This window comes from Thamnophis sirtalis, unplaced genomic scaffold, assembly GCF_051295495.1.
Source record: "Thamnophis sirtalis isolate CommonGarterSnake01/CBP01778 unplaced genomic scaffold, rThaSir2_p1.2 scaffold_5, whole genome shotgun sequence".
Lineage (NCBI taxonomy): Eukaryota > Metazoa > Chordata > Lepidosauria > Squamata > Natricidae > Thamnophis > Thamnophis sirtalis.
Window position 1 is genome coordinate 23,632,830 of NW_028261385.1, and position 17,937 is coordinate 23,650,766.

The 17,937-nt window shown below is 43.0% G+C and overlaps 1 protein-coding gene across 1 annotated transcript in view; it reads right to left on the reverse strand.

The window, feature by feature from the left end:
* The window catches only part of LOC106540086 (complement component C6), a 50,171-nt gene that overhangs the window by 12,763 nt on the left and 19,471 nt on the right, over window positions 1–17,937 (reverse strand). Inside the window, exons 9-13 of the mRNA XM_087715458.1 lie at window positions 15,453–15,575; window positions 12,713–12,879; window positions 8,461–8,686; window positions 5,194–5,365; window positions 1,459–1,570 (exon numbers count right to left, since the gene is read on the reverse strand). Coding sequence (XP_087571584.1) covers window positions 1,459–1,570; window positions 5,194–5,365; window positions 8,461–8,686; window positions 12,713–12,879; window positions 15,453–15,575 — 800 coding nt within the window. The remainder of the gene's footprint in view (window positions 1–1,458; window positions 1,571–5,193; window positions 5,366–8,460; window positions 8,687–12,712; window positions 12,880–15,452; window positions 15,576–17,937) is intronic.

Below are 17,937 nucleotides of genomic sequence, written 5' to 3' on the forward strand. Positions count from 1 at the left end.
CAAAAATGGTTCCTATTTTTGTACTTGCATTTTTACCTGCTTTTGAACTGCTAGGTTGGCAGAAACTGGGACAAGTAACAGGAGCTCACTCTGTTTTATGATGCTAGGGATTTGAACCACTGAACTGCCAACCTTTCTGATCGACAAGTTCAGTGTCTTAGCCACTGAACCACCACATCCATTAATATACTGTATACTAATGCTTGGGGTAAAGCTGGATCATGATAGCCATCTGAAAAGCCAACAGTCAGGCCATATAAATGTTCCATAATGTATGATTTCTAGAAACTACCAGGTGATACTAATTTACCAAGAAGACTTGGAAAAAGTTCACCCTGCTAGTTCTGATGGGATGGACAGAAGCCATCGGAAATAGGCAATTCCACCACTAATCTGGTCCTATGCCATTTAGGGCTTTAAAGCTTGCACCTTGAATTGCACCATGAAGCCCACTGGGAGTCAGTGCAGCTCATATAGCAGTGTTGTTACATAGCTGTCCTGTGGTGCATCCAATACTGCAATTGTTACTGCACTGTGGACCAGTTGAAGTTTCCAAATGGTCTTCAAAGGCAGCCCATATACAGTGTATTGCAATAGTTCTATTGGGAAATTACTGAAGTGTACATAGAGGGACGTGATGGCTCAATGGCTAAGATGGTGAATTTGTCAATCAGAAAGGTCGGCAGTTTGAATCCCTAGTGTTGCATAATGGAGTAAGCTCCCGTTACTTGTCCCAGCTTCTGCCAACCTAGCAATTCGAAAGCATGTAAAAATGCAAGTAGAAAAATAGGAACCATCTTTGGTGGGAAGGTAACAGCATTCCGTGCACCTTTGGTATTTAGTCATGCCGGCCACATGACCACGGAGACATCTTCAGACAGCGCTGGCTCTTCAGCTTTGAAACGGAGATGAGCACCTCTAGAGTCAGGAACAACTAGCACGTATGTATGAGGGGAACCTTTACCTTTACCTTTAATGAATACATGACTATAAACAGTGCCTTCTAATCTAGGAACAGTGCAGTATGTATTTGTGCAAAGGTCCTCCTTGATATCACAACAAAATACTTTGACATGACTTTGACATGGTTCTTTTCATGAGTCTAGGAAGATCTCCAGATTACACACCAGATGTTCCAGGGAATGTGTTTAAGACTTAATCCCTTGCTAGAACATTTGCTTAATCTTTTGGATTTTTTAATAAGTATCTACTGTATGTCTAAGAAACATAAGAAAACAACAACTGAGAACAAGAACGTCCAAGGGGGAGTGTTAAAATCAGCAAGATGGCAGACAGAGAATCATGTTAAACAATCTGCCCTTTCTATATGTATATCAACATCGCATGAATATTCAAAAAGGATGAGTTAGCATCCCAATGCTCCATCTGCCATCTTGCTGATTTTAACAGATTCGCCTTTCACAGATGTTGCTGGCTGAGAAGTTATAAAACACCTACCCTGATAAATCCATGTTCTGGTGGATCTGGTTTGAGGCATCCTGATTCAGGTCTCTCAACTGCAATGTCCCCCTCCCTTGTTGCTTCATCATCATTTACACATACAGCTCCCCTAAAAGGAAAACAACAACAACAATGGAATGAGAAATCACTAGACAGCCATCTTTTCAGATTCTGGAGGAGAGGGACAGTTTATGGTAGGAATATGCAAAGACCCATGTTTAGTTATTAGATTTCTACTAAGGTATTGGGTGACAGGTGATAGGCAAACTCTTGAGACCAGTACCATAGGTAAGTGTTGTGGCCCAGCAGGATCTGGTTGAGCTGCTGCTGGACTCGGATAGCGAGGAACCATATGAGTCTGCCATGGAAGATGTGGCGGACCCTGGGCAGGGTTCAGACTCAAAGCAGGGACCAGAGAGGCTGGTTGGCCACCAGGAGGCACCTGAGGCATGGAGGAGTGGAGAGGAAATATGGCAGTTTGTCCCTGATGCTAGATTGAGAAGGGCTGAGAAACGGAAGCAGCAACTGTGTAGGCAGACTCACAGAAGATGATTAAGCACAGGCGGTTGGTGATTGGCCCCTCCCAAGAGAGATTATAGGTGAGACGTTGGGAGGGGACATTTGCAGGAAACAACCATTCGAATAAGTGGTTAATAAAATCTATCCGTGTATTCTAGCCATGTCTGTTCGTTTGGATTATCTGTGTTGCTTCGTTTGAATTATCTGAGTTGCTGCAGAACTACTGTATTGAATGTGAGTTATCTGGGCCCTCAGCCAAAGGATTCGTTATCTCAGTAATTGCACAGTGGCAAAGAGCCAAGCCTTTGTTCTGGTGTATTCACAGGCCGTGGGGTCAGAACAGGTAACTATAATAGGCTTTGCCTGAAGCCAAAGACAGGGTGGCCTCCATTCTGCACCTAGTTTGGCTTCAGCACCAACTGTTGGACACAATGTTGTGCGACATTTCAAGGCAGAGAGGTGATTTAGGGAGCACGGAGTTGTCTGTGTGGCATGCATAGCTCGGGCCCCAAAGTAGGAAGAATCTGCTGAATCTGCCTAGAATGCTGAGAAGTTCTATGCCAATTAAAAGCAAAGGTATAGCTTATCTTTGTTCTGACCTAGGCTTCACAATATCACAAAGCAGACTCCTTGTCCTGACAAAACCCCTTTTTATTAAGCTAATGTGAATTTCTCTCATTCACATCCAGCAAAGGCCCGGGAAACAGTCTTTTAAGGGTGAATTTACAACCACGGACTTTATCAGGGTTGGACAACTGCCAGACTGATATCTTCCAAATGCAGTGCTGTACAAGAAAATAATTGGCAAGGAGTCGCTGAGAGTCATGAACAAATCTTCACACTAATTAATTGAACTAATTGTCTCCTGCAAACTTCACCCCCCTTTCACTCTTTATTCCCTTTGAGAGGGGCCATTCACCGTCCACCTGTGCCTTTACTCCAGAGTCAGCCCTTGTTCCTTAACTGTCCCGTTCTTCTGGCAACTCTGCGCATGTGCACATCAGGACAGGCTCCAGTTGTTCTTCTGTCCCACTGATCTCCGACTCCGAAAGTAGCTGATAAATGTCAGACGGCCCTGGCCCTATCTCTGCCTCTGACACAGAGCCCTCATCAGAGCCCTCATCAGACTCCAGGACTGGCCTATGTTCCTCCTCAACCTTCTCACTGTCTGAGTCTGCCACCAGCTCTGCTGGCCACTGGTGGGCCACAACAATCTTGGTGTTGTGGGAAGTGGAATTAAAGGCCAACCTAAACCAGAGGGTGGAAGAAATACTTAGACCCACTGTGACAGCATCATTTCATAATTAACTGCTGATTTGGGGCAAACTATAGTGCTAAATGACAATGAGAAAGGAGTGGAGAAATTAGAGAAAGGAGTGGACAAATGGCTCAGAAAGTGGCCCACTGAGCCTTTTATGCTTCCACAATATAGCCCCCATATACTTGTCCCAGAACTCCTGACAGAAAAAAGGTAACCATTGTAGACTGCTGTAAATCATTGCTCTTAAATTACTGCACTCTGGACTTATGTGGGGTCTTTCAAAATCAGCCAATGAACAATTTAACTTTATTTTGAACTACATGACATTTTAGCTAAAGTAGCAGTGAATTCTGCTGGGAGACATTCCAGGATCTAAGATGGTTATCAAGAAATCCTGCATATCACAGGATCCTCGCAGTGAACAGAGAGTAGTCTTTTTACATCATTATCCTGGCTGTTCTGTCTCAGAAGACAGAGAAGGAAAGAACGAGTAGATCAATAAAAGGAAGAAAGAGGGGTCAAAACTCTCAATGCACTGTAAAATTGATATGTGCCAAGACATTTTGGTAAGGTAAAGGTAAAGGTTCCCCTTGCACATATGTGCTAGTTGTTCCCGACTCTAGAGGGCAGTGCTCATCTCTGTTTCAAAGCCGAAGAGCCAGCGCTTAAGAAGATGTCTCCAAGGTCATGTGGTTGGCATGATTAAACACTGAAGCCACATGGAACACTGTTACCTTCCCACCAAAGATGGTTCCTATTTTCTCCTTGCATTTTTTATGTGCCTTCGAACTGCTAGGTTGGCACAAGCTGGGACAAGTAATGGGAGATCACTCCGTTATGTGGCACTAGGATTTTGTACCAGAAAGTTTGGCACCGAACTGCCAACCTTTCTGATCAATAAGCTCAGCATCTTAGCTGCTGAGCCACCGCTGACCTAGACATTTTAGTACATTTTGGTATCTTCCTCAAAAGTGCTCAAAGTAGTACATTATATCATATATGATATAATATATAACTTTAAGTATATATTATAAAGATATTTTGTTGATAAATAATCTTATTAAAAAAGTAATTAAAATTGGTATATATATGAAGTGACTATTTAGAATAGTTGAAAAATGTTGAAAAATGAAGGAATAACATCTTTGTTGGAATGTATGATGTACAAGGACAATAATGAACATAAGCATACTCGATAGTTGATTGGTGGGACTATATATAATTGAAAACAGTGATATACAAATATAAATGGTTGGTAATTTTTTTTCATATCGGGATATGTGATTATATAAAGGTATATTGTTATTAAACAGACAATCAAGAATGTAAGGGAATTAGGTTTATTGGGAAAAATATATTAATTGTAATTGAATATACACTGTACAATGAAAATGAGATACCTAGTTATATTAGATGAAAAATCTGTGATTGTAAATGTAATTGAGAATATGGATGCAAAAACACTTGTAACCAAACGACATGCTGTATGTAATGGATGAGAATTTTTTTATGTTGTTTTTTATGTTTAAAAATAAAAAAACAAATTTTTAAAAAAGGGCCCAAAGTAGGAGGAAGCAACACATATGAACTGCATTTCCCTAACCAGCATGGCTATAATGAAAAACACTGGATTCCTGTGATCATTGGAGGGTAACTGGTTGACTAGTCTGGCTTGGAAGTTCATCAAAGATTTCTGGAGTTGCTACAAGGCTTTTTGCTTTGAGCTGGTAACAAGAATGGGAATTGAATTCAGAGACAGCTTTTGATAGCTTTTCTTTTTAGCTTCCTTTAATTGTTTTCCCCTGTGAAGGAAAAGAACTGACTGGCAGTGACTAAGTACTGTTCTTTTCTCAGATTTATCCGAAATTGCAAAGAATTAAATCCAAGACATTGCATCTGCAAAGAACAAGCTACAGCCTTTTTCTAAAACCCTATGACTATTATAGTCTTACCTGTCAACAAATATGGAAAAATAGCATGCTTCCTCTTCCCCTTGTTCACCTTCACATGGCTTCCCTCCACTTTGGGGGGAGGGATTGTTACAGGTGCGGCTTCTCCGCCTCTTATGCGAACCATCACAAGGACTCCATGAACCCCAGCAATTCCAATTACCATCAACCGCAACTGGAATACAAGAAAAGGATTCACAAAACATCTGGATTAAGAGTCTTCTCATAATATCTAGGGAATTGGTGGTCCGAAAGCAAGATTAGGTTTGGAAATCTCCCATTAGACATATCCCTAGAGCAGTGATGGTGAACCTTTTCAGTGCCGAGAAGGGAGCCTGACCACGCCCACATCTGGGACATGACCTGGAAGAAAATGCACTTCCGGATTCCTGCAGGTGCATGCACGCCAGCCAGCTAGACTTCCGGTTACTGGCACGCATGCACACACGATGATCAGCTGGCCAGCACGCATGCTTGTGCCGGAAAACAGAAGACCAAGCTCTTCCAGTTTTCGGCACTGCCGAATGCACGAAAGCCAGCTGATCATCACGTGTGCATGCGTGCCAAAAATCCAGAATAGGAACAGGTGACATTGCACATGCTAGGAAACATGGCTCCATGTATCACTTCGGGCATGTGTGCCATAGGTTCTCCATAATGGCCCTAGAGTAACAGTGCAGATGGTTTTCTGCAAAATGAGGTAGAGAAATAGAGGAAGAGACAGTGTGCATTCGATTAAGTAGTCCATTAGCCTAACAAAATGACTTGGGAACAGTCTCATTCATCCCATGGCTAATTCTGACTTTCAATGCTGTAACTTTAAAGTCAGAGGTCAAAGTATAATTGTACGTATAACTGCTATGAAGGATATCAGAAGCCCCTGCTTTGTATTTTTTTTCCTTCTTTTTGTATTTTTCTTCCTCTTTTTGTTTCTCTCTTCCCTTGCTTGCTTTTTCTCTTCTTCACTTTATAATACAAAAAAAACCCCAATATAATTTCTATTAGTTTGTATTAGGTTTTATCTTTTTAAAAGCTTTAATTAAAAAAATTACGTTATTAAAAATACGGCTTCAGAAAATGACCAATTGTCGGATCAATGTGTTTGCTGGATAACATGGAATTGTATCCGAGACGGGCTAGGCCCTCTGAAAATCCTCTCCACCCTATCTAGTTGTTGGCTAACATGGATTAGCCAGGGGGCCTTGAAAAATCCATGGGTACAAACTACTCTTTGACAGGAAGGAGTTTGTTAGACCGTGGGTAGGTGTGCCAGTCAGAAATCTCTGTTGGTCCAAGGCAAACACAAATTATCTCATGAGGATGGATTGATGGAAACAGGCAGTTACAAATCTTCATCCTTAGATCATTCACCCATAGCCCACTTCTGCCTTCTGTTCAGTTACATTGGCTTAACTTCCCTTGCGTTTCCCAGCATGTTGAATGCCTTGTTATCTGTGCTCTGTTTTCCAATGCTTGTCTCGATGTCAGCCACAGCCCTTGTCTTGCATTTGCCCGGGGGCTAAAATGAGCAAGTGGTGATGTTTCAAGCAAAGCACTTTGAAGGGGCTTCAAGAGCAACATTCCTCCCATCATCTAAGGAACAAAGCAAGGCACCTCCCCTACATGGAGCAGAAGACATCACTGAGAGAGACGCAAAAGCACTTTGATGAAGCGAATCGTATCATCACTGCACTTGAAGCCACCAACAGGGCTACCTCAGATAAGGCAAAATATAAAATATGTTGCTAAAATCTGCTCTCTGGATTCATGAAAGTTTTCTTCCCTGCAAAAGAGGTTTCGCTTTTTCTATCTCATTTTCACACAGGCTTAGAATTCTTCTCTATGTCCCGTTTTTGTGCCCTTTTCTGAGAGATCAAGGGGGATGCCATCTTTCCTACCGTGTTTCCCCAAAAATAAGACCGGGTCTTATTTTCTTTTGGCCCCCCAAACAACCACTAGGGCTTATTTTCTTTGGGATGTCTTTTTCCTCCATGTACGGGGTTCTATTTGCTTGCAGACGGAATGGAGCAGGAAGTCAAGCCATGTGCTGATGCCATGACCACAAGGCGCGGTAGGGGTGGAGCTGCCCCATGCGCTCTGGACCAGCTTACCTCAGGGTCCCCACAGCCAGGCCATCCATGCCCTGACACCTGCCTCATCTCCCAGCCGCGGCACACCAGCATGCCACTTAGCCTCCTGCTCCGTTGCAGCTGTGAGCAAGCAAAAGAAGTGGGCTGGTGACTACATGGGCTCGTGGTGCTCATGGCTGTTGGTGCTGCTGCCATGAGGCAGGTGTCAGGGGCAAAGATGGTCTGGCTGCGGGGCCCCCGAGGTAAGTCGGTGCATGGGGCAGCTCTACCCCCATCTTACCCCACGGCTGCAGCACTGTGAGCAACAAGATGGAATGGGTGGCTGGATGGCCAGGCTCTAAGGTAGGGCTTATTTTGGTGGTAGGGCTTATATTAGGCACACACATAAAACATAGCAGGACTTATTTTCAGGATAGGTCTTATTTTCAGGAAACCAGGGGGGTATTGATATTTCTGTGTCTGGAGTAGAAACATACAGTGGAGTTGCATTCTCTGGAAAGATTTAAAAAAATCAAGAGGGCAGTGATCAGAGTACGAGTATGAGTATGACGCACAGTATGAGATCAAAGCTTAAGTCGTTATCTTGATTCTTTTAGCACTGCTCTTACTATATTTTCTATATTTACTAACACATATGTGCAAGGGGAACATTTATCTTTACCTTATAGTTTGTGTGGATGGGGATATTCCATTATAAGGCAGTGGAAAGAAGGAAAGAAAGAAAGAAAGAAAGAAAGAAGGAAGGAAGGAAGGAAGGAAGGAAGGAAAGAAAGAAAGAAAGAAAGAAAGAAAGAAAGAAAGAAAGAAAGATGATAAATAGTTAAAGAAAGGGGGATTTAACTGCTTAATGCAAGGGAGGAAAATGCATACTCTGAAGCAGCTTAATGTTTGCCAAACTGTTCATTCCCTGTTGAAGAAAAGGAGAGTTTGTTCTCTTTAGCTTGCTTAAAAGAAAATAGTTCCAGCCTATTTATTCCTAATTATCTCCATTCGGTTTCATCCTTGCTAATTTACCTGGGGCTAATATACGAGCAGGAGGAATTACAAGGAAGGGGAGAGCGGGAAACAGGTTTACAAAAAGTTGAAGCAGCCTGGAGACACATTTCATGCCGAAATCTCAAAGGTTAAGAAAGCTCTAGGTAATGAAATAGTTGCATTCTTACTCTATTAACTCACATACCTGAATGATAATCTGGTGTCCGTATTTCACAGTTATCGCCGTAAGTCCCAGCCCGGCACACACACAAGCATTCTGTTCCAGACAGCACTGCCTTGCCATTGTTTGGGCATGGAGCACATTGGCATGGGTCAAACTGTGCTGCATACTCAGAAAGAGCTCTTCTGAGATTGCTACGCTTAGTTGCTGCACAGGGGATGTTCTTCACCAGCTCCAGAATGGAAGTCAGCTAATAAACAGAAGAGAGGGACATCAACAGAGCCATGAATATTCCATTCTACCACAATTTTACTCTGCAAGCATCTTTTCACAGGCAAAGTCTGAACAATTAAAGGGGATTTGCAAGAAGGTAAGGGACAATTGCATGATGACATCATGCTCCAATACTTGAGTCAGACCTCATCATGAAAATACCTAAATGGGGCATGTGTGCCATGACTTCCCTTTCACTTTAATCAATCCTATGCAGTTGATGCCCTTTCCTTACTCTGGATTTGCAATTCCAGCCACCAAAGATTGTTCTACTTCCTTTATACTTAATATCAAAATGAGTCTCAGAGCCCGAAGCTCTTTATACAAGTGTTTCTCAATCTTGGCAACTTGAAGATATGTGGACTTCAACTCCTAGGATTGCCCAGTCAATAATTAAAGCTTCTTCTAGCCTGGACCTTGAAACACAATCCAGTTGATGGTGAAGACAGATAACTGGCATTCCTCTTGCTAAGGCCAAAGATTTTGTTGACTATTTGGTAAAAGGAAAAAACCAGTGGTGGGCTGCTGCCAGTTCGGATTGTTTGGGTGAACAGGTAGTTCCGACGATCAGCTGGCCCTGCCCACCTGCCCCTACCCTATCATGTCCTATATTTCCTTCTTTCTGGCACAGCTGATTCGCATAGCACAGTTGATTTCTGTGCCTCTGCTGTTCTACCTACCTGGGCTGCCTTAGAAAGTAAGCAGCTAAGCTTCAAATTGCTGTATTTTGAACGCGGTGTGCAAGCGCATTAGGCATGCACACATAGCATGCGTACACACCAGGGGTGGGTTCCAGCTGTCACTACTGCTGGTTTGCTCATGGGGCTTCACACCTGCATGTGCTTGATGCGTGCCGTGCGCCCATGTACAGTACAATAAAAATTGTTCTGCACATGCGCAGAAGCAAAAAACAAGATGGCAGCATCTATGGTGCTGCTCAGAGAACCAGTTTGGGAGCATGGCAGGCCTGGGTCGCTGCCGGTTCTAGTGACCCAGGCTGCCAAACTAGTACTGGTTCAGCCGAACTGGCCTGAAGTGGTAGGAACCCACCACTGGTGCTCACGCAAAGCGCATGATCACCAAACTAGTTGTTAAACCAGTTGCAGCCCACCCCTGGAAGCAACCATATTTGACTATAATTGACACATGACATAGTTGAGTGGGCTGGGTAGTCATTCTAGAAGTTTTAGTCCAACATGTCTTTAACAAGTGTCAAATTGTTGCCACCTGGGATAGGCCTAGTGGAGGCATCCGTGCGCGGAAATGCCAAAGACTTAAAAGACCGGTAAGGAGCTCAGGTGGGCAGATGGGCCCTCCGGAACACTGGAACGGAACGGTATCTGGTGCTCCAAGCAGGCTCCGGTACGCCCATACCGGGCTGTACCGCCTATTTGTGGATAGGCCACAAATCAGCTTTGCACGATTGGCCTTTGTGCAGGAAATAAGAGTATCAGTGTCTGAAAAATAAGCCTGCTATTAGTTGAAAAGAAAGAAAAATTAGAATTGAACCATTTGTTTACTCCACGAATACCATTTTTTATTTTTATTTTTTAAAAAACCTATCATCCTACAGATAATTAGAAATGCATAAGATGTGTACTTGGTATACCCTCCAACAGTATTATGTCCAGCAGACACATAAGTTACAAGATACATTACTTCCAAATGTATTGTGGCTCTATTAGATATTCAAATTAAAAGATTTGTCGGAAATAACTTCCTGGTTCAATGTCTAATGCTAACATTTCCAAAGAATACATTTGCATGTCTTGTTTTCTGAGATTATATCATATCACAGAAGTTGGCAAGCTTTTTAAGTTCTGGGGATTCCCCACCTTGCAATCACCTAAAATGTTGGCTAATTATTTAACCTCATGAGGTCAGGGTTGTCTTGATTTCTAAAGCATGGTATTTGTGTCCTTTATTTAAATGGTGAATGAACTTAATGGGGAGGGGAACAATAAATGTCCTAGCTGTTGACCCACATCATAGCAGAAGACCACCTAGCTATCAAAGGTTGCAATGCAATGAATCTATTTACATTTTCCCTCCCCTGTGTTTCTCTTGGTTTCCCTGACAGCAATTGCAGTCAAAGAAATGTAATTCTATATCTACTGACAGCGAGGAAAGGCTAGAAGCTTTAAATCTCTCATTGGTTTCGTTTTGTAAAACTTTATGGGAAATTGATGCCTAAAATTCCTTGTTCTCCTATTGACTTTCCATCAATTTCTTCTTTTCTATTATATCTATAAAACAGCAGGTCTGTGACCAGGGAACTGCATTCCCCCCTCAAAAAACCTTTTAAAGGAACTAGAAATCTAAAGTCATTTTCCTAGATTTTTTGTGAGGAAAAACCACAGCTGCTGGAAATGCAGAAATGTGTAGGACCGTGATGACGAAACCTATGGCACGTGTGCCGAGATGGGCATGCATGCCATCACCAGCTGTTCTTCTGGTTTTCAGCATTGGTATGTGCACTGGCCAGCTGATCTTCGTGCGTGCCAGAGCACCGGAAATCTGAAGAACAGCTCTCCAGCACGCATGCGCAGGGTGGAACCCGAAAGAGCAGCTGGATTCCACATGCATGTGCACCAGCCAACTGCTCTCTTCCGGGTTCTGATGCCCCGGTGCATGTGAGCGTGCATGCGCGCCGCTCCAGTTTTGGCACTCGGTTGCCAAAAAGGTTGACCATCACTGGTATAGGAGAAAAACTGTGAGGTCTCCAAAACAGCCCAAATAATGTTGAGCATGCTCAAGGACTATATAATGCTCCTTGGCTGTTCTGGTAGAGGGATGGATGTGGAAATGCAACGGGAGATCTTGAATGGCGAAACTCTACCAGGCTGTTCATTGCAGTTTTGACCAGCCACTTAGCACCTACTTGACCAACCAAACCGAAAAAGGGGACTTATAATCCAGTTCTGAGGATGCAACAGTCAGGCCCTTCCAAAATCATATGACTGAATTTTGGGCACTCAGAAAGATGGCAGCATTTATGGCCATTTGCAGTGTCCCAGAGTCACGTGACTGTGTTTTATAACAATTTTGCTGAAAATCGGCACTTCTGGTTTTCAGCAAAATTATGCCCAATGCAAAACATCGCTTAGCTTAATGACAGTGGTATTCACTTAATGACTGCTGCATACAAGCAGGTTTATTTTCAGACACTGCCAATCCTGTTTCCTGCACAAAGGCCAATGGTACAAAGCTGGTTTGGGGCTGACCCTTTTGTTACCATTAAGACATATGGTCATAATGGGCAAACTCCATTCTGGTCTGGTCTATGTCAATAGCACTAGCACTTAGACTTATATACCACTTCACAGTGCTTTACAGCCCTCTCTAAGTGGTTTACAAAGTCAGCCTATTGCCCCCAACAGTCTGGGTCCTCATTTTGCCCACCTTGGAAGGATGGAAGGCTGAGTCAACCTTGAGCCTGGTGAGATTTGATCTGCCAAATTGCAGGCAGCCGGCAGTCTGCAGAAGTATCCTGCGGTACGTAGTCTAATCACTGTACCACCGTGGCCCCTACAAGGACTACCTACACTGTTGTTGCAGTCTGATTAGTAATATCTCGCTTTGTATTCCTGATATTCACAGGTGGCTAACAAATGTTTTTCATGTTGCCACTTTTCTTAGAAGATTCAAGGCTTCCATTCATAAACAAATGAAGGCCACTCTGAGAGACAGCTGGTTATAATGCAGTACTGCAGGCTAATTCACTGCTCACTCCAGGAGTTCGATTCTGACCAGATCAAGGTTAACTCAGCCTTCCAACCTTGCCAGGTTGGTAAAATGAGGACCCAGGCTGTTGGGGGAAATATGCTGACTCTGTAAATTGCTTAGAGAGGGTTGTAAAGCACTGTAAAGCGGGATATAAGTATAAGTGCTATTGCTGCCTAGTTTGGGTAATAAAACATCTGTAAGAAAACAACCAAGCTCAGAGAACAGCAAGGACCCCTCATTTCAACCCTGAGCCACAAAGATTCTCCTTTATCGCTACCTCAAAGTCAATCACAGTTGGATTGTCCTTCATCGATTCCAGCCAATTGGTAAAGATGGTCTCCTCAGGAAAAGCTCCTTTCCCTTCCCAGGCAAGAGCCGCAGCAAACTGGGATCTTCCACCTTTGGTGAAGGATATGGACTTCTCTGAGGATTGCAGAAATGAACCTGGGAGACAGAATTAATGCCTATGATTGTAGCAGCAACATAAGCAGGTAATTTTGTAGCAACCAACAGAAGTCAAAACAGAAAATATTTTGTCAAAGCCACTCTTAGAAACCAGGAAGAATTAAAGTAAAGCATCTTCACCTAACTTTGTCCTTTGTGCATTTTTTGAGTGGATTTATTCATTGGTGCACCATAAAAGGCAGGATGTATTATGCCATCTATGTGTCAAAATATAACAAAGGGACCTTATATTTAATTTTACATATTATCACAGCGGCTAGAATAGCATTCGGGCAGAGATGGAAAAATAAAATGATACCAAATGTGGATGAAATAATACAAAAAATTCTAGAATGCACTGAGTTGGACAAGCTAACCAAAGAAATTAAGGAAAGGAAGAGACGGGGTATTACTTAGTATGGGAAAAATGCAGTGGTGGAATACGACCGGTATGCCCTAGTATAGGTGTACCAGTGCCTGCTGGGAGCACCAGGTACTGTTCCAGTATGGTGCTCTGGAGGGCCAACCCGCCTGTCCGCCCTCCTTACCCGTGTTTGAGCTGATCGGGGCTTACGCTCACGGAGCGTACGGCGCCTGCACGACACTCCGGCAAGCAACTACAGCCTCGCGGAACGTCGTGGGCAGTAAGTATGCATGCATGCGCTGCGGGCATGCTGCATGCATGCATGTGGTGGATGCCTGGCCCCGTTGCACTGCACTGGTTGCAATGGGATCGGGAACCCATCACTGGAAAAATGGTATAGGTGGTTGGAGGATAGAAACAGAAAATAGTAATAACAGTTCAAGAAAAATAAGAGCTACAAAGCTAAGAGAACTGTCATACTAGAAGAAGAAGAAGAAGAAGAAGAAGAAGAAGAAGAAGAAGAAGAAGAAGAAGAAGAAGAAGAAGAAGAAGAAGAAGAAGAAGAAGAAGAAGAAGAAGAAGAAGAAGAAGAAGAAGAAGAAGAAAGAGCCGAGGTGGCGCGGTGGTTAAATGCATCACTGCAGGCTACTTCAGCTGACTGCAGTTCTGCAGTTCAGCTGTTCAAATCTCACCGGCTCAAGGTTGACTCAGCCTTCCATCCTTCCGAGGTGGGTAAAATGAGGACCCGGATTGTTGTTGGGGGCAATATGCTGACTCTGTAAACCGCTTAGAGAGGGCTGAAAGCCCTATGAAGCGGTATATAAGTCTAATTGCTATTAATTGCTAAGAAAGTTTGTTTGATGTAAATAGCCAAATACAGATTGGTAAGTAAAAGAGAAGGAAATAAGAGGGTTAAAAATGTGAAATTGAGTAGAAATGTATGGAGAAGTAAAATAGTGTATGTAAAGATACACCCATTGATAATTGCTAAAAGAAGGAATGCGAAGTTCCGATGTGATGTATAAATGTAGAGTATGCCTTTGTTATTGTGTATATGTGTGTTTTTTAAAAAATAAAAAATATATTTTGTCAAAGTCACTCTTGGAAACCAAGAAGAATTAAAGTAAATCGTCTTCACCTAACTATGTCCTTTGTGCATTTTTTGAGTGGATTTATCCCATAAAGGCACCAAAAAAGGCAGGATGTATTATGCCATCAAGCTTCTTCGACAGCCACACCAACACCTTGAAACAACAGCTTTGGCGTCACTAAGAACTATTAATAAAGTGCTGTATATATTTGATACCCTCCTTTGCAGAGTTTAACAGATGGCCCCCAAATAAACATCCTTCCCTCCCTTTTCACAAGAAGTTTCTAGCCCTCAAGCATTTTGAATGCATCTGGTCGAATTTCTGAAAAGAGAAGCAGGGTATGAGCACTAGAAGCTGAGTTTCTATCTTTAGGAAATCTCATGTTACAGACTCCCATAGGAATTCATTAAAATTTACATAATGTTTGCAGATCCTGGAATAGAGCTTTTTCATTTTACATTACAAATGGGCCCTTTTCTGGCCTCCATGAAGCCTCCGGAGCCTGAGAGAGACTGTTTTTGCCCCCCTGGGGGCTTGAGGAAAACATCTGCAGCCCAGGGAGGGCAAAAAACAGACCTCAAGGGAGCCCATGAAGCCCGGAGGAGGCTATTTTCTCCCTCCAGAAGGCTCAAGGCAAACCTCCAGAGCCCAGGGAAGAGAAAAATGGGACTCTTGGAAGTTCCAGAAGGCTGGAAATGGGCTCGTTTCTGGCCTCTAGGGAGCCTCCGAAGCCTGGGGAGGCCGTTGTCACCCTCCCGGAGGCTCAAAAAAAGCCTCCTGAACTCAGGAAGGGCAACCCCACAACCATCTTGGTGCAGGAGGCCAACTAAGGCTCGCCCACCATGGCACGCCCACCCAGCCCACCTGGTTAGGCAGGGAACCCGCTGCTAAGCTTTTTGAAGCCCACCCCTGGCTGTAAAGCACTATGAAGTGATATATAAATGCTATTGCTATTGCTAGTTTTAGATATCTCCTCCTGAAGGATAACAGGAAATTAACGGAGGCACTGGAATGTTTGAGTAAATCCTAGTGGCATTAAGATTCTTTTAATTTATCATTGGAAGCTCTTGGACTGAAATTGTAACTGTGTGACCCTCTGATGTTTCCTTGATCATCACCTTCATGACGAGCAGCCATTCTGTTGTTTGTACAACTTGTTCTCACTTTCCTCCTTTTTCTCCCGAAGATACGCCTGGTTGTTTCTGTCCGAATGCACTCTTGTGATGCTGCCTGTGTTAAACCTTAAGAAATGAAAGTTATTTCCAGAATATTTTAGCATTTAAAAAAATGAGTATTCCTGCTTTCTTCCTCCTCCCCCCCCCAATTTATCTAAATTATATGCATTTGACATATAAGGAAGCGAGGCTGAAAAATTAAAATGGCCATTCCATTTACAATAGGAAGAGCTGTAGACTCAAAGGACATATTCGTCTTAATTATATATGTACATGCATCTTTTTCTTAATTTGAGGTGGTTTTACTTTTCTGGTTTGGTTGGATATCATTGTTCCAATTTCCCATATCTTGTATATGTCTTTGAAGGAGTATATGAATCAATATGAATCTATATTTGCTTCTACTTATATTATTCTATACTGTCAGAAATTAGTTTCTTTTGTAGCCTAGCAAATTGTAACCTTAATACTGGACTGCAAATGTTTTCTCATTGCTGCATCTCACTTCTATTCTTGGCTTCAAAGCTAGGCACATTTTTGAAAGCTAGTAGAAGAAATTGTTACACGGGAATATGAGGCCCCATAGATAAAAGAACCAAACTAGGGAGTTTTCCTGGCTCATAAATTCTTAAAGCATTCTGCCCAAAAAACAACTTGGCAAAGTGGGGCTGCCCCCCTCTATACAAGGCTATAGGAATACTCCACAGATAAGGTAGACAGAGACTGGAGCTTGAACAAACGAACACTTTAAAGATCACGTAGTTAACGAATCTTTGCCTGGGTAAACTTTGTTTCTATCTGCCTAATATGTATATAATACTTTGAGCCACTCTTCCAGGGTATAGCTATTCCTTACATGCATTTGCTTATATGTTTTGGATATAGTTTTGTCACCCAGCTTTTGCTATGGCCATAAATAAAAGCTGATACTCTTTGCAAGCCTCGTCTCGAGTCTCACTCTCTTTGGCATTTCAGTGGCTTGGGGAAAACTGCTGGAACCTTACATCTTCTAAACAACTTTTAATAGAATTATTATTTTGGGTTTAATTAGTTGCTTGTCAATTGCTACAAATGGTGCACATTTGTTTTAATGTATTTTACTCTTACGCAGTGTATATTTTTAATGATGAAAAAGTAGGATGCATCTTGTTATTCTTAGTGGTACATTAATAAGAAGCTTCCTGTGCCATTTGCTGTTCATCTGGATGCAGTGATTATTTTAATATAGTAAAAGACAATAAAATAACCAAGAAATTGAGACATTTCTTTCTATTGGGTTTGGGGTCTTCATGGTCTCTAAGACTGGAACATTTCTCTATCACAGTAGGATCACTCTGTGAGACAGTCATGTAAATCTGCCTTTTCAAGTGGTCTTTCTCACAGAGGAAGCTTCCAACAACACAGATGTTATCAATAAAGGAGAATATTTGTAGCTCGGGGTTGAAATGAGGGCCCCTTGGTGATCTGCTTCCTTGCAGCTGTTTTAATTTCTCAATCAAGTAACTAGCACTGATGATACTATCTAGTCAGAGGTGGGTTGCAAATCCCGGTGCTACTGGTTCATGTGTGCACACGCACCGCTTCTGTGCATGCACAGAAGCATCTGGGCGGGTGGCCAAGCCTACTGCTGACGCCACTACTGGTTTGGCCGAACCGGGAGCAACCCACCTCTGTATCTAGTCCATGTAATGTGTCAGGGTCCCCATCATCCAGGACTGCTGGTGGATCAGTAACTATTGTCCACAGCTCCTCCCTTTGTAGGTACATCTCCATCTTTACACTCCAGGAGAGGTAGTTTCACTGTTCCCTCTAAGGTGCACGGGTGTTTTTTGTGAGACGCCTTCCACGATAATAGGAGGGGAGAGCCAGCCTGGAGACAGCAATCACAAGGCAGGAAGTAGCAGAGAGGAGTGGTGTGGGGGTTGGGAGAAGGCATGGGACCGGGTCCCAGCAGCGGCTGCTCGGATTTGCCATTTGAGAGAGAGAGGGAGGGAGGGAGGGAGGGAGAGCGCAAGTGTGTGTATAGGCGCAGTTCCCTTACTGGATCCCTCGCTCTCTCTCACAACACACACACACACACACACACACACACACACACACACACACACACATTCACGCATGCACAAAACCATTTTTCTCCATTCCAATTCGGATCCTATAAATCAATTGCTCTATGAAACATCTGTGAAAAAAATTCAGGTGCTCAGGCATGAAAATGTGCTGCTCAAATACTATACTTTTCCGCACACACTGAAAAAAAATTAGAGGGAACATTGGGTAGTTTGTCTCATTCAGCTGAGACACCAAGAAACCTCTTCCCATTATGCCAACAGAGGCCATTTTGCCTGCTTTCTTTCACAACCCACTAACCACTATCAAACCACGTTGCACCACTCCACTGGTTCTGGTGCAAACTCACATTGGATTT